General features: G+C 36.3%; 1 protein-coding gene across 1 annotated transcript in view; it reads left to right on the top strand.

Annotated features, from left to right (window-relative positions):
• The window catches only part of LOC102422327 (vascular endothelial growth factor receptor kdr-like), a 353,529-nt gene that overhangs the window by 298,686 nt on the left and 33,086 nt on the right, over nt 1-21,757 (top strand). Inside the window, exon 29 of the mRNA XM_014465282.2 lies at nt 17,612-17,693. Within this exon, the coding sequence (XP_014320768.1) occupies nt 17,612-17,693 (82 nt within the window). The remainder of the gene's footprint in view (nt 1-17,611; nt 17,694-21,757) is intronic.

Here is a 21,757-nt window from a genome sequence, read left to right as displayed (position 1 = left end):
CACAGGCCAGGCCGAGGGACCCCACTGGTGCACAAATTTAATAATGAGGAGGAAGGGAATGCCTTCTCCACTTGGAGATTTTTCTTCAGGAGGGCTGCATGAAGTAAGTCTTGGAGAGGATCAAATTTCATTTTATTAGTTTCATTTTATGCTGGCCATAAATCTATAGTGACATGTGCCTTGGGGAAACCATGCAGTGAAATGAAGGAACGTGCACAGTCAGGGACTCTATAATTATTTGAGGGCTTTGATCCATTCCTGTCTCATGTTACTGGCTGGCACCAAGTAGTGCACCTATAGCTAACTTCTCCATCTATGCACCTGTATGCCCAGACCTGACTCTCAACACTTACCTTTATTTCTGTGCATTCATGGTGAGACCCAGCAGCCATGGTAGAGCATGCCAACAGCCAGGCCCCATTCGGTTACTATCACACCTGTAGTTGACCTTGGTCCTATTTCCTTGCTCTGACCCATACCACTATGTTTGCATATGCAATTGGTCCTTTACACTACACAATATCTACAGTTGGCACCTTCAACTGACTGTATGCATACCACTAGCTATGGGAACCACTGCTGTTGTACTGGTTCCTAGCTGTTTGACCTGAAGGACCCTCAGAGGACCCTAATAACACTTGCAGCCACTGAAGAAGCCCCAAAGCATTTGAAAAAGGCCACACAGTTGTCAATGCTGCTGACTCCAGTGACCTAAGTTAAAGAGACAGTAAGACCTCTGGACCCAGTGCTACCACATATTCCCACACTTGGCATCCTTCACCGCTAATCCAGAGTATCATAGCATACTCCAGTGTAAACCCACCCACAGGTGAATGGCTAATTTTTTTTAATGAAGTTAGTTCATACATTATGAAAAACGTGATAGCTTCTTCAAATGTACAGACACACATGCAAGGCTACAAGAATCACTATAATTCAGGGAAACATGAAAATACCAAATCCATAAAGAAAACTTACTTATAATAAATATGTTTCTAAGGAAAAATAAGAAAACTTCTAGAAACTGAATCCAAAGAAATGGGTATCCATGAATAGCTCAAAAAGAATTTGTAATACTAATTCTAAAGATACCCAGAGAGCTACAACAGAGCATAGATGAACAATTTAGCAACCAAGGGGAAAAAAAGAAAAAAATAAGTAATAAGTTCAAGAGTGAGATAGAAAACATAAAAAAGAACAAAACAGAAATTTTGGAACTGAAGAATAAAATGATTGAATTGAAGAATTCAATAGATAGCCTCAATAACAGAATTGCTCCAACAAAAGAAATAACTACTGATATAGAAGACAGATCAATTGAAATTAACCAATCATAACAGAAAAAATGAATGAAAAGTAATGAGGAAAGCATTCAGTACTTTGGAATCTCAAAAAGAGAAAGGAGGAAGAAAGGGGTAAAAAGTTTATTTAAATAAATAATGATGGAGAATGTCACAACTGTGGAAAAAGAAGAGATATGGATATCCACATTTATGAAGCTAAACAGTCACCTCAACATTTCAATCCAAAATTATCCCCTCCAAAACACATTATCATATCACAGAGTATTTTTTTTCTTTTTTTTTTTGCTCTTTCTTTTTATTGTGTCTGTATGAGATGGTAGATTTTAAGTAAACTTAATGCCATAATCAATTCATGAAAATACACAACAGACTAGTAAAAGTAAGCATATAGTCAGATTCAGAATAATATGGGGTGTGTTAATCATTTAACTCTAGTATAAAGGATAAAGGATGAAATAATTAAAAGTAAGTATAGCTAAAATAATTTGTTAATATAAACACAATTCAAGATTATGTAAATAGTGACATCATAAAATAATATGTAGGGAGTAAAAGTGTAGAGTTTTTGTATGTGATCAAAGTCAAGTTGTTACCAACTTAAAATAGACTGTTAGATCTGTAAGATATTTCAAGGAAGCCTCAGGGTAACTACAGAATTAAAAACTTTTAGTGGGCCCTAGCTGGTTTGGCTCAGTGGATAGAGCATCTGCTTGTGGACTGAAGGGTCCCAGGTTTGATTCTGGCCAAGAGCACATGCCTGGGTTGCGGGCTCGATCCCCAGCAGGAGGCAGCCAATCAATGATTCTCTCTTATCATTGATGTTTCTATCTCTCTCTCCCTCTTCCTTCCTCTCTGAAATCAATAAAAAAATATTTAAAAAATAAAAAAATAAAATAAAAACTTTTAGTGGATACACACAAGGTATAAAGAAGAGAATCACAGCATACCACTATGGAAATTCATCAATTCACAAAGGAAGACAGCAAGAGAAGAAGAAAGAAATACAAGCCAGCCAGAAAATTGGTGAAGATGATTGACAATAGTAATTACCTACCAATCATGTCTATAAATAGAAATGGATAAAATTATTCAATGAAATGGCATAGAGTGGCTGAATGGATTAAAAACAAAAAGAAAAAACAAGGCCCAACTATATGCTACCTACAAGAGACTCACTTCAGCTTCAAGGATACATATAGGTTTTATGGAAAAATACATTTCAGGTAAATGGAAAACAAAGGAGAGAAGGGGTAACCATACTTACCTCAGACAAAAGAGATTTTATTCTAAAAATCCGCACAAAAGAGTAAGAAGTTCTTTATATAATAATAAAGTGGTCAATTTTCAATAGAATATAAAAATTATAAATACATATGTACCCAATATTGGAGTACATAAATATATTAAGCAAATATTCACAAATATGAAGGGAATGATAGGCAAAAATACAATAAAAAGAGTAAGAGATATCAATAAGGAAACATGACATTTGAACTATACTTTAGAACAAATGAACCTTACTGACAAACAGGTTGGGGCAAAAGTAGGTTTAAAGTTTTTTGTATGGAAAATAACACAATAATCAACAAATAATATAAGAATAAACTGTGTTTTGTATACTAACAACTGTAAAACCATTTTTGCCCCACCTTGTATATACAACATTCATTCCAGCATTGGCAGATTACACATTCTTCTCAAGCACAAAGTACACATTCTCCAAGTCAGAGCATATGTTAAGTCACAAAACAAATCTCAGAAAATGTAAGAAGACTGAAATCATATCAACTATCTTTCCTAAATACGATTGTATAAAACTAGAAATTAACAGCATGATGATAATTAGAATATTCACACATGTGGAAACAAACAAAAAAAACTACTTGTGAGCAATTAATGGATTAAAAAGGAAAATTAAGAAGCATCTTAAGACAATTGAAAATGGAAACAAACACAAAACTTAGTGATGCAGCAAAATCAGTGTTAAGAAGAAAATTTACAGCAATAAATGCCAACATTAAGAACAAGAGATGCCACATAAACAACCTAACTTTATACCTTAAGGAACTAGAGAAGCAAGAACAAAGTAAGTCAAAGTTAGCAGAAGGAAGAATATAAATAAGGTTGGAGCAGATAAATGAAATAGAAAATAAACTATAGAAAAGGTGAACAGATAGAGTTATTTTTTTAAGATAAAAAAATTGAAAATTTTTAGCTAATATACCAAGAAAAAAAAAGAGGTTTAGAAAAGTATAAATAAAAGGCATGTAACAACTGATACAGAAATACAAAGGATCATAAGAGACCATTATGAACAATTAATTGTACACCAAAAAGTTGGACAAACTAGAAACATAAATTCCTAGCTATATACACCTTACCTAGTCCGGATCATGGTGAAATAGAAAATAGAAATCAGTAATCAAAACCTTCTAACAAAGGAAGTCCCAATACCAAATATTTTTCCTGGTAAAGTCTACCAAATATTTAAAGAAAAATTAATGCCAATTCTTCTCAAACGCTTCCGAAAAATTGAAGAGGGAACATGCTCAAACTCATTTTACAATTCCAGCATTACTCTGATACCAAAGCCAAATTAGGATACAAGAAAAGAAATCTGGAGGTCAATATCCATGATGAATTTAAATGCAAAAACTTATCTAAAATACTAGCAAACCAAATTCAACAATTCAATAAATGGATAATACACCTTGATCAAATGAGATTTATTCCTGAGATACAACAATGGTTCAACATATGATAATATATAAATGTGATGCACCACATTAATAGAATGAAAGCCAAAAATTATATGATCATTGCAATACAATGATCAAAATATATTCTCAGGATATATTTCCAGAAGTGAGCTTGCTGAGTCAAACAGCAATTCCATTTTTAATTTTTTGAGGAGACTCCATTGAAAACAATCAATGACAACACCCATTCATAATAAAAACTATCAATAAATTATGTGTAGAAAGAATATTCTTCAACCAATAAAGGCTCTATATTTGACAAACCCATGCCTAACAATATACCCAATGGTGAAAGTTGAAAGTTTTTTCCCATCGATCAAGAAAAAGACAAGGGTGCCCACTCTCTCCACTTTTTCCAAACTAGTTCTGTAAGCTCTAATCAGATCAGTTAGGAAAAAAAAATAATAAGAGGCATTCATCCAGAAAGGGACAAGTAAAATTGTTTAATTTGCTGATGATACGATATTATAAATAGAAAATCCTAAAGTATCCACCAAAAAACTGTTAGAACTAATCAATTCAGTAAAGTTTCAGGATACATAATTAATATACAACAATCAGTTGCATTTCTATATACCAACAATGAGCTATTTGAAAAGGAATAAAGAAAACAATACCATTTACAATAAGTATTAAAAACTTTAAAATAGGATTAAAATTAACTAAGGACATTAAAAATATATATGGAAAATCATACGACATTAATGAAGGAAATAAAAGAAGACACAAAGAATTGAAAAGATATTCATGGATTAGAATAATTAATTTTGTTAAATATTCATCCTAACTAACACCATCAAGAAATTCAATTCAATTACTATCTAAATGCAGTGGAATTTTTTTAAGTAGATAAAGAAATCCTAAAATTTGCATGGAAACACGAAAGATACCAAATATCCAAAGCAATGTTTAGAAAGAAAAACAAGGCAGGAGCATCACACTTTTTGATTTTTTTAAACACATACTACAATACTTTAATAATAAACTTTCAGATATGGCATAGTATTTTTTTTCCTGGATAATAGAAATTGTTGTAATAATACTCTTTTTTAACTTTGTTTTTATTGTTGGTGTTATTGCAGATGTCCCATTTTACCCTCTTTTCCCACTTCCACCCACCACAACCTCCCCTACCCTCTGGCCATCACCACACTGTTATCTATGTCTACGGGTTATGCATATATGTTCTTTCCCTTCACCTTCTTTCATCCAGCCCCCGCTACCCGCTTCCCCTCTGACAGCTGTCAGTCTGTCCCATGCATCCATGCCTCTGCTTCTGTTTTGTCTGTCAGTTTATTTTGTACATTAGATTCCACATATAAATGTGGTAATGTGATATTTGTCTTTCTCTGACTGACTTATTTCACTTCACATAATGGTCTCCAAGTCCATCCATGCTGTTGCAAAGGGTAAGAGATCCTTCTTTTTCACAGCCACATAGTATTCCATTGTGTAAATGTACCACAGATTATTTTATCCCCTTATGTACTGATGGGCACTTGGGCTGTTTCCAAATCTTAGCTATTGTAAATATCACTGCTATGCACATTGGGGTTCTTATATTCTTTCTGATTGGTGTTTTGGTATTCTTAGGATATATTTCCAGAAGTGAGCTTGCTGAGTCAAACAGCAATTCCATTTTTAATTTTTTGAGGAGACTCCATACTGGTTTCCACAGTGGCTACACCAGTCTGTATTTCAACCAGCAATGTACTAGGGTTCCCTTTCTCCACATTCTCATCAGAATTTGTTGTTTGTTGATTTACTAATGGTAGCCATTTTGACAGCTGTGAGGTGATATCTCATTGTGGTTTTAATTTGGTTGTCTCTGTTATTAGTGTTATTGAGCATTTTTTCATATGTCTATTGCCCATCTATATGTCCTCTCTGGAGAAGTGTTTATTCACTTTGCCCATTTTTTAATGGGATTGTTTGTCTTCCTAGTGTTGAGTTGTAAAGTTTGTTATATATTTTGGATATTAACCCCTTATCAGATGTATAATTAGAAAATATGTTCTCTAATACAGTGGGTTCCCTTTTCATTTTGTTGGTCGTTTCTTTTGCTGTGCAGAAGCTTTTAGTTTGATGTAGTTTCATTTGTTTATTTTTTTCTTGGTTTCCTTTGACCTAGTAGATATATCAGCAAAAATATTGCTATGAAAGATGTCTGAGATAGTAATGAAAACATTATGGTACTGGTATAAAAACAGACACAGACCAAGAATTGAGAGCCCAGAAATAAATCCACATAAATATGGTAAACTAATATTTGGCAAGGGAGCCAAAATTACTTAATGGGAAATAATAGTATTTTCAATAAATGGTCTTGGAAAAACTGGATATATACATGAAAAAGAATAAAATCAGGCCTCTATCTTTCACCACTCACAGAAAAACATCTCAAAGTTGATTAAGGACTTAAACATAAGACCTGAAACCATAAAACTCCCAGAGGGGGGAAAAAACCATAGGAATAATCTCCTAGACCTTAATCGTGTTGATGTGTGGATCTGACACCAAAAGCATAGGCTACAAAAGCAGAAATGGTCAAGTTGAACTATGCCAAACAACACAAGAAACCGGGTCGTGAGAGGCAAAGGGGAAAATGGGGGACCATCTGTAATACTCTCAATAATCATCATCCCAAAAAAGAAACAATAAACAAAATTAAAAGGCAGCCTACTGAATGGGAGTAAACATTTCCAAACTACTTCAGGGGTATGTATCTGAAGGAAATGAAATCACTCTCTTGAAGAGATACCTGCACTCCCCTATTTGTTGTAGTATTATTCACAGTATACTAGATATGGAAATAACCCTAGTGTCCATTAATTGGTGAATAGAGAAAATAATGTGTATATAAATACAATGAAATATTTTTCAACCATCAAAAGCAGTAATTGCTGCCATTGCAATAACGTAGATGGATCTTGAGGGCACTGTGCTAAGTAAAATAAAAGTACTGCATGATCTCACTACATATGGAATCTAAATATGTCAAACCTTTTTTATTATTTTTTATCTTTATTGTTGAGAGTATTATAGGTGTCTGCCCCACCCCCCATTTCCCTCCATTGCCCACTTCTACCTGGTTCCTGCCCTCCCTGGCCTTCATCACCCAATTGTCTGTGTCCATGAGCAATTCATAAAAGTTCTTTGGTTAACCTCTTCCTGGCACCCTTCCCTCTGAAATTGGTCAATCTATTCCATGGTTCCATGCCTCTGGTTCTATTTTATTGGTGAGTTTATTTTGTTTATTAGATTGCACATATAAGTGAGATCATGTATTATCTGTCTTCCTCTGATTGGATTATTTCACTTATCATGCTACTCTCCATGTCCTTCTATTCTGTCTCAAAGGATAATATAACCTCCTTTTTTACAACTGCATAATATTCCTTTGTGTAAATGTTCTATAGCTTTTTTATTGTCTAAAGTTTCACATGTCTCCTTTTTCCAATTGACCCCCCTTACTATTCCCACTCCGGGCAAGCCCCCACTGCCCCAGTGTCTGTGTCCATTGGTTATGCTAATATGCATGCTTACAAGTCCCTTGGTTGCTCTCTAACCCCCCCCCCACACACACACCACCACCACCATTTGTCTCTGGATCTATTCTTGTTCATCAAATTATGTTGATCATTATATCCCACATATGAGTGAGATCATGTGATATTTATCTTTCTCCAACTGGCTTATTTCACTTAGCATAATGCTCTCAAGTTCCATCCATGCTGTTGCAAATAGTAAAAGTTCCTTCTTTTTTATAGCGGCATAGTATTCCATTGTGTAGATTTACCACAGTTTTTTACTCCACTCATCTGCTGGTGGGCAATTAGGCTGTTTCCAAATCTTAGCTATTGTAAATTGTGCTGCTACGAACATAGGGGTGCATATATCCTTTCTGGTTGGTGTTTCTGTTTTTTGGGGATGTAGTCCTAGAAGTGGGATTACTGAGTCAGATGGGAGTTCCATTTTTAACTTTTTGAGGAAACTCCATACTGTCTTCCATAGTGGCTGCACCAGTCTGCATTCCCACTAGCAATGCATGAGTGTTCCTTTTTCTCCACATCCTCACAGACACTTGTTTGTTGATTTGTTGATGATAGCCATTCTGACAGGTGGGAGATAGTATCTCATTGTTGGTTTGATTTGCATCTCTCGGATGATTAGTGACTTTGAGCATGTTTTCATATGTCTCTCAGCCTTCTGTATGTCCCCTTTTAAAAGGGGTCTATTTAGATCCTTTGCCCATTTTTTATTGTATTGTTTATCTTCCTTTTGTTAAGTTGTATGAGTTCCCTGTAAATTTTGGAGATTAAACCTTTATCAGAAATATCATTGACAAATACGTTCTCCCACGCAGTGGGCTTTCTTGTTGTTTTGTTGATGGTTTCTTTTGCTGTGCAGAAGCTTTTTATTTTGATATAGTCCCATTTGTTTATTTTCTGCCTAGTCTCCATTGCCCTAGGAGCTGTGTCTGTAAAGATATTGCTACGACATATGTCTGGTATTTTGCTGCCTATGGAGTCTTGTAGGATTTTTATGGTTTTCCATCTTACATTTAAGTCCTTTAGCCATTTTGAGTTTGTTTTTATGTATGGTGGAATTTGGTGATCTAATTTCATTTTTTTGCATGTATCTGACCAAATTTCCCAGCACCATCTATTGAAGAGACTGTCTTGACTCCATTGTATGCTCTTGCCTCCTTTGTCAAATATTAATTGAGCATAATGGCTTGGGTCAATTTCATGGGTCTCTGTTCTGTTCCATTGGTCTATATGTCTGTTCTTATGCCAGTACCAGGCAGTTTTGAGAACCATGGCTTGGTAATAAAGCTTGATATCTGGTATTGTGATCCCTCCAATATTGTTCTTCTTTCTCAAGATTGCTTTGGCTATTCGGGGTCTTTCTTTATTCCAGATGAATTTTTGGATAGATTGTTCTAGATCAGTGGTTCTCAACCTTCCTAATGCCGGAACCCTTTAATACAGTTCCTCATGTTGTGGTGACCCCCAATTTCATTGTTACAAATTGAACATAATTAAAGCATAGTGATTAATCACAAAACAATATGTAATTATATATGTGTTTTCCGATGGTTTTAGGCGACCCCTATGACAGGGTCGTTCGACCCCCAAAGGGGTCGCAACCCACAGATTCAGAACCGCTGTTCTAGATCTTTGAAATATGCCGTTGGTATTTTAAGGGGGATTGCATTGAATCTGTAGATTGCTTTAGGTATTATGGACATTTTAATGATGTTGATTCTACGAATCCATGAACATGGTATGTTCTTTCATTTGTTTATGTCTTTCTCTATCTCTTTATTCAATGCCCTGTAGTTTTCTGAGTACAGGTCTTTTACCTCCTTAGTTAAGTTTATTCCTAGGTATCTTAATTCTTTTGATGCAATGGTAAATGGGATTTTTGTTTTGTGTGTGTGTGTGTGTGTGTGTGTGTGTGTGTGTTTTGTTTTAGTTTCTCTTTCTGTGAGTTCATTATTGGTGTATAAAAATGCCATAGATTTGTGGGTGTTAATTTTATATTCTGCTACATTGCAGAGTTTATTTACTAGGTCTAGTAGTTTTTTGATGGAATCTTTGGGGTTTTCTATGTATAGTATCATGTCATCTGCGAATAAGGACAGTTTTACTTCTTCTTTTCCAATTTGGATGCCTTTTATTTCTTCTTCTTGTCTGATCGCTATGGCTAGCACTTCCAGTACTATATCGAACAAGAGTGGTGAAAGTAGGCTTCCCTGTCTTGTTCCTGTTCTTAGGGTAAATGAGTTTAGTCTATGCCCATTAAGTAAAATGTTGGCTGTAGGTTTGTCATATAAGGCTTTTACTATGCTTAGGTTTGATCCCTTTATTCCCACTTTGCTGAGAGTCTTTATCAAGAAAGGGTGTTGGATTTTGTCAAATGTTTTTCTACATTGATTGATATGATTATGTGATTTTTGTCTCTCAATTTGTTTATGTGATGTATCACATTTATTGATTTATGGATATTGTACCATCCTTGCATCCCCAGAATAAATCCCACTTAGTCATGGTGTATGATCTTTCTAATGTAATGCTGAGTCCAATTTGCTAGAATTTTGTTGATGATTTTAGCATCTATGTTCATCAAGGATATGGGCTTGTAGTTCTCTTTTTTTGTGGTGTCTTTATCTGGTTATGGAATTAGGGTAATGCTGACTTCATAGAAAGAGTTTGGAAGTGTGCCTTCCTCTTGAATTTTTTGGAATAGTTTGATGAGGATAGTTTTTAATTCTTCTTTGAATGCTTGGTAAATCTCCCCTATAAAGCTGTCTGAACCAGGGCTTTTGTTTGCTGGAAGATTTTTGATCACTGCTTCAATTTCTTCGGTAGTTATTGGCCTATTCATGTTTTTTTTATTCTTCCTGATTGAGTTTTGGAGGCTTGTATTTTACTAAGAATATGTCCATTTCATCTAGGTTGTCCATTTTGTTGGAATAGAGTTGTTCGTAGTATATTTTTATAATCATTTGTATTTCTGTGGGATCGGTTGTTACTTCACCTCTTTCATTTATGATTTTATTTATTTGGGTCCTCTCTCTTTGCTTCTTGTTGAGCCTGGCTAGATGTTCATCAATCTGGTTTAATCTTTCAAAAAACAAGCTTTTGGTTTTGTTGAATATATGGTCATGTTTTCTTATCCACTCGGCTAGCCTATGTCTTTCGATTGGGACATTTAATCCATTTACATTTAAAGTTATTATTGATAGTACTTGCTTGTCGCCATTTCATCCTTTACGCCTGTGTTCTTTCTTCCCTTCCTATTTCTTCTTTTTACAGCAGACCCTTTAGCATTTCTTGTATTGCTGGTTTGGTGGTAATAAACTCCCTTAGTCCTTTTTTGTCTGTGAAGCTTTTGATTTCACCCCCAATTTTGATTGATAGCCTTGCTGGGTACAGTATTCTTGGATTCAGACCCTTGCTTTGCATGACTTTATATATTTCATTCCATCCCCTTCTGGCCTTATGCATTTCTGTTGAGAAATCAGTTGATAGTATGATGGGAGATCCCTTGTAGGTAACTTTCTGTCTCTCTCTGGCAGCCTTTAATAGTCTTACTTTGTTGGTGGTGTTTGCCAATTTAATTATAATGTGTCCTGGTGTCAATCTTTTGGGTTCATCTTGTTTGGGAGTCTGTGAGTTTCTTGGACTTGTATGAGTTTTTTCTTCCCAATATCAGGGAAGTTTTTGTCGTTATTTCTTCAAACAGGTTTTCTATCCCTTGCTTAGTTTCCTCTCCTTCTGGCACCTTTATTATGTGGATGTTGTTTCATTTCGTGTTGTCCCAACATGCCCTTAGGCTCTCCTCCTGTTTTCTACGTTTGTTTTTTTTCTATATGCTGCTCTGCTTGGTTATTTTTGCTACCCTGTCTTCTAGTTCACTGATGTGATCCTCCACTTCTTCTAGTCTACTGTTGATGCTTTCTATTGAGTTCTTTATTGCAGCAATGTCATTTTTCATTTCTTCTTGGTTCTTCTTCATTTCCTCTTGGTTCTTACATATATTGTTGAATGTGTCTTCCATCCTTTTCAGCATCCTTATGGCCATTGCTGTGAATTCTTTCTCTGGTATATTGCTTGCCTCTATTTTGTTTACTTCCTTTTCCAGTGAGTCATCCTTTGCTTTAGTATGTGGGCTGTTTCTTTGTCTCCCCATGATCGCTCCTCTCAGGGTGTCTGGTTATGTAGCTCTCTCTCTCCTACATTGACTTAAAGGCACAAAATACAACACAACAAGACACAACACACAGAGCACCAAACACAAATGTATTCACAATACTAATAACCCCAAATAAAGGTGACCACCAGAAAAAAGAGAATTAGGGCATAGAAAAGAGTGCGAAAGTGATATTGAGAAAAGGAAAAAATGTAAGAGAGAAAAGAAAGAGTAGAAAAAAGAAGGGGGAAAATATGTGTATATGGAGAGAAAACTCCAAAAATACAACTAATCCAAAAAATGAAAATGACAAACACCCAGAGATGAATGCAAACAACAAACAACAACTAATCTAAAAAATGCAAACAACAAACACCCAAACAAAAAACACCCAGATGAATCTTAGAGGGCAGAGCTTATTTCCAGAAGGTAAGGTCAAGGAATTTAATGAATGGGGAAATAGCCACAATTCAGTATAGAGGAGGTAGAAAGAGACTGAGTGTATAAGAAGAAAAGTAAAAAACAAAATACCAAATATATATATATATATATATATATATATACTATATATATATATATTCCCCTTTCTTTAATCTATTTATCTATGTATTCATCTATTATTGGAAAGGAAAAATAGAGAGTAGGTAGACCTGAGTTGGTGATTGGGATCAATTAAGTTTTTAATAAAAGTAGAGAACCATTGAGGAGAGGAAGAACAGAAGAAAAAAAACCCAAACAAACAAACAAACAAACAGTCAAACAAACAACAACAATAAGTCAGAAAGAAAGAAAAAGGAAAACAAAAGAAGAAAAAAAATGGATAGTATAGAAAGAGAAGAGAGAGGTATGCATGGACTTGGAGCAGGGTAGAGAAAATTGGATGTATGATTGAAATAAATTTTTAACAGGGAGTAAAAAGAAAGGATAGAGAAAAACTAAACCATGAACAGGATAAGAGAAACAGGATAAAAAAGGGGAAAAGTGAGGAAGAGAGTGTTGGCATAAAGGAGAAATTGAGATAGAGTAAAATAATGCTAAAAGAAACAGAAAAATAGAATGTAGAACACTAATTCCAAAATAAAATAAAATAAAACAAAGAAAAAATAAAATAAAACTTTAAAAAAGGTAAAATAATAGTAGTAATAACAATAACTAAAAATAAAAATATAATAATAAAAAAGTAAAATCAAGTGAGAAAAAAATTTAGTTTCTTAAGTACAAGATAAAAAATAAAAAAGTGAGGTACTTAAATTCGTTCACTTCCTCTACTGTTCTGCTTGGCATGTCTCTTTCCTGTCAGGTAGTTACCACAGTGTTGAAGTTCCCTGAGATCCACTGCTCTTCTGTGTCATAAGCCACAACTTTGTTTCAGGCAGGCTGGAACTCTCTGCTCAGTTGTATTCTCCCTGCCTTCAGTTGTATTTACACAAGAATCAATTTCTAACACAACCCCTGGGTGGCACTAAATGGCCCCTCTATGCAGTGTTTAGACTCTTCTTTCCCTGCTGCACTTAATACTCCGTTGGAGGGATGGACTGCCCCAGAGCTGGTTTCCGGCTCGTCCTCTCCTTATTCTAACCCCCAGTTTCCACAAAAACAACTTTCCCCTGCAGTCTCGGTGAGTGTTTTTAATTGGGAGATCCTATGTACTGGACTTAGCAAGCAAAAGCAAGGAGGTATAAAGATAAAAGGACAGAGAAATCGTGCAGACTCATGCCTTTTTCCCCTGGCACTGCGCAGGCAGTATAGAACTTCAAGCTGCCTTTCTGGGCCCAGCCCAGCTGTGGGCTAATATCTAGAGTCCCCTTCTGCCAGCAGCCCTGTGGACCCCCTTCCACATTCGAGGGCTACACTGACCCCAAGGGCCGTGGATTTGCTGGGGTGCAGTCTCCCTCTGAGACTCTAGTCCCCACTGTGCGCATCTCTCCCTCCAGCCTGGATCCCAGATCTCACCTCTCTCTAGGCAATATTTGACTTTTCCATCCATGGATTGCCTCACTAGCTGTGTTTAATTCACCAATTACAGGTGGATGTTATTTGATTCAGCTGTTCCTTCTGTCTGCTCTGTGAGAAGGCACAGGGCCTGTCCACGTATTTGGTGCCGCTTTGTCCCCCCCCCCCCACAGACTTTTTAGGCGCCCATGGTCAGGGAGGCTGGATTGTCAGTGTTTGTGGGTTCATAGCTGAGACAGCTGGTCCCTGAGCATTGTGGTTGTAGGGTCCTGGGAGGTTTCCGAGGTCTCCCCAGTTGAAGGTAAGGCTGTGCTTCCAATCACAGCCGTCTCCCCTTCAAGATGGCACAGTCTCTGCAGCAGAGCTGGCTGCTCTGGGAGAGATTTCATCAGTAGTAGAGGCTGCCCGGCCAGCGGCGCCTGGTCTGCCATTCCCCAACAGTCCCATGGGATATGGCTGTCCCTCACTCACAAATATAGTCACTCCCCACATTCCACACACTCTCCTTTCACTCTCACTCAGACACTATCTTGCAGCCTTCCATCCCATAAGCAGCCATCTTTAGTATCTCTCTAGCTTTTTTATTCACTCATCTACTGATGGGCATTTAGGCTGTTTCCAGAGCTTAGCTATTATAACTAACTAACTAACTAACTAAATAAATAAATAAATAAATAAATCCAATAGAAACAGAGTAGAATGGTCATTGCCAGAGGCTGAGGGTTGGGAAAAATGGGGAAATGTTGGTCAAAGGGTACACACTTTTGGTTATAAGATGAATAAGTTCCAGAGCTCTAATATGCAACATGATGACTATAGTTAAGAACACTGTATTGTATATTTGAAATTTTCTATGAGAGTAAAGGTTTATATTCTCACCATAACAACCACAAAATGATAATAACATGAGGCAAAGAATGTGTTAACGAGGTTGGCCAGTGTGACTCAGTGGTTGAGCATCAACCCATGAACCAATAGTTCACCAGTTCAATTCCCAGCGGAGGCACATGCCTGGGTTGCAGGCTTGATCCCCAGTAGGGGGCATGCAGAAGGCAGCGGATCAATGTCTCCCACTCTCTCATTGATGTTTCTATCTCTCCCTTCCTCTCTAAAAAAAATAACATTAAAATAATGTGTTAACTAAATTTATCATGTAAGTAGTCCGCAATATGTATGTGTAACAAATAATCACATTGTACATCTTAAATGTATATATTTTTATATGTCAGTTATATCTTAGTAGAGCTAGAAAACATTTCTACTTTATTAATGGCTGCCTCATAATCTGGATGCCCCATGTCCTTGCTTAGAAACCTTCATTTGGTGCATCTGCCGATGTTTAGGCCTGTCTACAATGAACTACTCCACAACATTTCTGATAACAGACATTGTATCATTATATGACTTCAGGAGCTTCTTTCAGTAACAACAACAATACTAATGGTTAATTTTTATCAAGTAATAATTTTCAGGCATTATAAATATCTTACATGTATTTACTCATGTACCCTACATTATAACTTTGCCACTATTATTATCTCTAATTTATAGATGAAGAAACTAAGACACAGAGAAGTTAACTAGTGTGTCAAAGGCCTCACAGCTAGGACGCAAACCTAAGAAAAATTGTCCCAGAGCCCATGATCTTATCTGCTCTTTTATACTGCCTGTAAAATGCCAAAATTATCTTCCCAATATTTTTGAGGATATGTTTTTATTAATTTTTAGAGAGAGAAGGAGAGAGAGAGAGAGAAAGAGAGAGAGAGAGAGAGAGAGAGAGAGAGAGGAAACATCCGTGTGAGCCAGGTGAGAGAGAAACATCAATGAGTTGTCTTCAGTACACTCTCCTACCGGAACCTAACCCACAACCCCGGTATGTGCCCTGACCAGAATTAAACCTGCAATTTTTTGGTGTATAGGGTGATGCTCCAACCAACTGAACCACCTGGCCCAAACTGTCTTCCCACATTTCTGGTGCATTTTCCTCAGGATTTTTAAAAAATATTTTTTTTATTGATTTCAGAGAGGAAGGGAGAGGGAGAGAGAGATAGAAACATCAAAGATGAGAGAGAATCATTGGCTGCCTCCTGCGTGCACCCTACTGGGGATCGAACCCTCAATCCTATCATGTGCCCTTGACTGGAATTGAACCTGGGACCCTTCAGTCCTCAGGCTGATGCTCTATCCACTGAGCCAAATCAGCTAGGGCTCCTCAGGATTTGTGAACTGTGGGAATTATTATATGATATTTTGGAACAAACGGAAACACATAAGAGGCAGACAGTGAGAGAGAACTAACTTTTATGCTTTTATATTGTAAGCTATGTCTAAAGCACCTTCATATCTGCTTCCACAATGGACCTTGCAAGTATTCTAGAAGCCTTGTAGGATAGCTATAATCCTATTTGTCAGAAAGTAAAATTGAGGCCCTCAGCTCTCAGCTTAAAACTATTTTTTCCTCCAATATCACACTGGCTAAAAACTAAATTGTATCTAGAAGGGAACATTTTATAAAATTGGCATATGTGTCTTATTTCAGTTCTTGTTCTGTGATATTTTCATGGAGTTTGTATCATGAGATTGATGCTTTCATCATTGATCCATCAAAATAGCTTTAGGTCTGTCTAAGTTTTCTCTAATTTACAGCTATAATTGTATCACCTGTTTTCAGAGCTGATACCTTCAGTCAAAGAAAAAGAGGATGGAAAAATATATTTACTTTTTTAATGGACATAAACAAAAGGGAAGTTAAAGCAATGCACTAGGTCAGAATAAATGAGTTTTACCATATTACAGAGTTTTATTCTATTTCTCCTATAAAATACACTGAGGCATATAAGCATTCCTTAATCATAGCAGCTCTAAAGTGGAAGAAGGTATTCAAGGCAATGAAGTATTTTGAACTGTGGAACAAAGCTATTGTCTTTACTGATAGTTTTTTCAGTGATTTTCCTTTGCTTAGATCCATAGAATTTCAGAGCTATGAAGATTTTTGGAAGTACAGGGAAGTGAGTTTTGCCTTGGGAGTCAAAAGACCTGGGTTCTGATTTACTGCATGACCTTAGGTGAATCCTTTCTCTCCCTGAACTTGGTTTTCCTGCCAAGCAACAAGGTGGAATTGTTCTAGGTCAGTTGTTCCTCAAACTTTCGTGTATATTAGAATCACCTCAATGGCTTGCTATAACACAGATTTCTGAATCCCACTTAAAAAATGTGATTTAATACATCTGGGAGTAGAACAAATACCCTGAATTTTTAACAAGTTCTCAGGTGATGCAGTTCTTCTGGTCCATAGACCATACTTTGAGAACCACTTTTCTAGGTTACTTCAAAGGGTTTCAGTGTTTTAGAGTTCTAAGTTAGCTCATTTAGAAGAGTGGTTATTTAACCTCTTTTCAATTATGGGATATGTTTTGGAATCTAATGAAGGCTATGCACTCTTTACCCAAAATATATGTAAATATAATTTTGCATACAACTTAAGAAAGTGTGTGGGGATTTTATCTTTGTATGCTTGGCTATAGGTCTTCCAAGTTAAGAATTCTTCATTTTGAACAATCCTCTTTCCATTTTACAGATGAGGAAACTGAGGCTCTAAAGCCTGGGTGGTATATAACTATTATTTACAGATTCAAGAAACAAACCTAACAGTTTTAAAACGTATGGGCTAATTTGGGAATGCCACACTCCCTCAAGTGTCATCAATCAAGTAACAGACTTTTCCCACAGGAATTGTTAGAGGATTTTCCAAAGGGCTACAATATGTTCTTTCTAAAAACCAAGTTATATGCCAAAATGGCTAAAAATCTGAAAGAGTCTGTCCCATGAGAGGCAGCAATCCAAGAAAAGAAAGAAGAGGGGCTCATACAAAACTCTCTTTTTTTTCCACAACAGCATTGAATCCCAGAAGGACCCACTGATTGGATCATTTGATGAGATAAGGGTGGCCAAGAAAAATGAGGAAGCTGTATTTAAGGTTAGTATTGTTTGATTTCTCCATGGCTCCAAGTTGCAAGATATCTGGAGTTTCCTTTTTGAAGCAGTCCTTAAAGTCACCCACATGCCTTTTGGGACTGACCCAAGATATAGAGTCCAGATTGCTGTCAAGAATAATATGTGGAATCTAATGAACAAAATAAACTAATGAACAAAATAGAAATAGAGGCATTGATACATGGAACTGACTCACAGCTATCAGAGGGGAGCATAAAGGGAGGACTGGATGAAAGAAAGTGAAGGGATTAGCCAAAGAACATATATTCATAACCCATAGACACAGACAACAGTGTGGAGATGGCCAGAGGGAAGGGGGGAGGGGCTAAGTGGGGGTGAAATGGGGACATCTGTAATAGCGTCAAAAATAAATTTTTTTAAAAAGAGATAAACTGGTAAGACAAAGTGAGAGCTCGGGAATGAGAATGGTGAAAGGTCCTTGGAAAGTATTTAACCTAACCATCCTTTTAACATGAAAAATTGAGGAAGTGATTAGTGATATAACTTACAAAAGACCACAGTGCTAGTGGCAGAAGTGTGGGAATTCAAATTCAGGGCCTTCTAGTCCTCATAAAAAGCTTATTACATTGAAAATGATGAACTGGAAAAAATAGGCCAAGACTCTAAATCCTAAAATAAAATTAAATGAATAATTTACCCCATTAAAATCATTAACACAAAGCACTTGGGAGAGAGCCTTATAAAATGTAAATATCAGATATTATTAATATCACTAAAACACTAACTTATGGCTGCTGTCTTAGCCAAACAGATCCCACCTTTAAAATCCAGCCACTGAATCTGGCACAAGTTCTTTATCACAGAAACCTGGGATTCTTCCTCTTGAAAACCTTCCGAAACAAAAGTAATTCTATGCAACACTCTAACACAGGACAGCAATTCATCACATAAATAGTGTTCCAATGCAATATTCACAGTAGATTATGTTCCAAACAAATCCCAGCATCTTTTATCACATGGTGTGGAACTAAGATATCACTGAAGCATTTCCTCACAGCTAAACAAACAAACAAAGAAAAAAGAGAGAGAAAGAACTCAAATACACTTTAAAACCCTTCCAGTTTGTCCCTGATTCTCGCTAAACACTAATGATGTCTTCTGCTCCATGGGAATATATTTAATGGACCTTTTGCCAAGCCTGGCACTTAAAAGCCAATCAGTAATAGGACAACTAGACAGAAGACCAACAAGGAAATAGAATACTCGAACACCACTACAAACTACCTAAAATTAATAGGTATCTACAGACCATTTCACTTGACAGAAGCAAAATATATGAGCTTTCTGGAATATATATGAGGCCACATCAAAATAAAAAGCTTCTGCACAGCAAAAGAAACCAACAAATAATGAAAAGAGAACCCACTGCATGGGAGAACTTATTGGCCAATGATACATCCAATAAGGGGTTAATTTCCAAAATATACAAGGTACTCACACAACTTAACAAAAGGAAGACAACCCAATTTAAAAATAGGCAAAGTACCTATGTAGACACTTCTCCAAAGTTGACGTACAGAAGGCTAAGAGACATATGAAAAAAAAAAATGCTTACTCACTAATTATCCAAGAGATGCAAATTAACCACACAATGAGGTATCACCTTAAACCTGTCAGAATGGGTATCATCAACAATTCAACAAACGACAAGTGTTGGCCAGGATATGGAGAAAAGGGAGCCCTAATACTATGCTGGTGGGAATGCAGACTAGTGCAGCTACTGTGGAAAACAGTATAGAGTTTCCTCAAAAAATTAAAAATGGAACTCCCATCTGACCCAGTGATCCCACCTCTAGGAATATATCCTAAGAATCCAGAAACACCATTCAGAAAGAATATAGGCACCTGTATGTATATCCCCAATTTATAATAGCTAAGATTTGGAAACAGCCCAAGTTCCCATAAGCAGATGAGTGGATAAAAACGCTGTGGAACATTTACAGAATGGAATACTATGCAGCTGTAAAAAAAGAAAGAACTCTTACCATTTACAACAGCATGAATGAACCTGGAGAGTATTATGCTAAGTGAAATAAGCTAGTCAGAGATAGATAGGTATCACATGATCTCACTCATAAGTGGAATCTAATGAAAAAAACAAAGTGATGAAAAATAGATCCAGTGACATAGAAGCAAGGAACAGAATGACAAATTTCAGAGGGAAGGTGGGTGTGGGGGTTGGTTGTGAAATGATTAACTGGGGTACTTATATTAATTTATGGACACAGACAATTGAGTGGTGAAGGCTTAGGAGGGGTAGGTTTTGGGTGGAGGCAATCAATGGGAAAAAACAAACAAACAAAGGTGACATCTGTAATACTTTCAACAATAAAGATAAAAAAGATAAACAGTAGTAATGAAAATATCAGCTAAAATCATAGTTACAGATAAAAGATTGAAAGTTTTCACCCTTAGAACAGGAACAAGACAAAGACGTTCACTCTTGCCACATCTACTAAAATTATACTAGATGTTCTAGGCAGGAGCAAAAGGCACCTATATAGGAAAGGAATAAATAAAATTATATATTTTATATAGTTCTATATATATTATACATTTTATAACTATACATATAGTTATATATTTTTTTAAAATATATTTTATTGATTTTTTACAGAGAGGAAGGGAGAGAGATAGAGAGTCAGAAACATCGATGAGAGAGAAACATCGATCAGCTGCCTCCTGAACATCTCCTACTGGGGATGTGCCTGCAACCCAGGTACATGCCCTTGACAGGAATCGAACCCGGGACCCTTCAGTCCGCAGGGCCGACGCTCTATCCACTGAGCCAAACCGGTTTCGGCTATATAGTTATATATTACTATACATTTTATAACTATATATATACATTTAGTTATATATACATATAGTTATATATATTATACATTTTATAACTATATATATGTGTGTGCATATATATATATGTGCATATATATATATATATATATATATATATAGTTATAAAATGTATAATATATATATTTGGTAGTATAACCAAGTAGTGCTAATACATAAATTCAATAAAGATGCTGTAGGATACAGGATCCACTCCATTCATCATTTTATTTTGGTAATTAGATTCCACATATGAGTGAGATCATATGATACTTGTCTTTCTCTGACTGACTTATTTCACTTAGCATGATACTCTCCAGGTCCCACCATGCTGTCTCAGAGGGTAAGAGATTCTTCTTTTTATTGCTGCATAGTATTCCATGGTATAAATATACCACAACTTTTTTTATCCCCTCATCTACTGATGGGAACTTGGGCTGTTTTCAGATCTTAGCTACTGTAAATTGTGCTTCTATGAAATATAGGGGTGCATGCCTTCTTTCTGATTGGTGCTTCAGGTTTCCTAGGATATATTCCTAGAAGTGGGATCACTAGGTCAAATGGCAGTTCCATATTTAATTTTTGAAGAAGCTCCATACTATTTTCCATAATGGCTGCACCAGTCTGCATTCCCACCAGCAGTGCACAGAGGGTTCCTTTTTCTCCACATCCTCGCCAGCACTTGTCATTTGTTGATTTGTTGATGGTAGCCATTCTGACAGGTGTGATGTGATACCTCATTATCATTTTAATTTGCATCTCTCTGATGATCAGTGACTTTGAGCCTTTTTGCCCTATGTCTCTTGGCCATCTGTATGTCCATTTTGGAGAAGTGTCTATTTAGGTCCTTTGCCCATTTTGTAATTGGATTGTTTATCTTCATTTGGTTAAGTTGTATGAGTTCCTGATGCAGTTTGGATATTAACCTTTTATCAGATGTATCATTGCCAAATGTGTTCTCCCATACAGTGGGATCCCTTTTCATTTATTGATGGTTTCTTTTGCTTTTGCAGAGCTTTTTATTTTGATGTAGCCCCATTTGTTTATTTTCTCCTTAGTTTTGTTTGCCCTAGGAAAGTGGTCGGCAAACTGCGGCTCGCGAGCCACATGCGTCTCTTTGGGCCCCTTGAGTGTGGCTCTTCCACAAATACCACATGCGGCACGCACATACAGTGCATTGAAACTTCGTGG

The sequence above is a fragment of the Myotis lucifugus genome, unplaced genomic scaffold, assembly GCF_000147115.1.
Source record: "Myotis lucifugus unplaced genomic scaffold, Myoluc2.0 scaffold_4, whole genome shotgun sequence".
In the NCBI taxonomy this organism is placed as follows: Eukaryota; Metazoa; Chordata; class Mammalia; order Chiroptera; family Vespertilionidae; genus Myotis; species Myotis lucifugus.
This window is presented reverse-complemented; position numbering and strand designations above follow the sequence as displayed.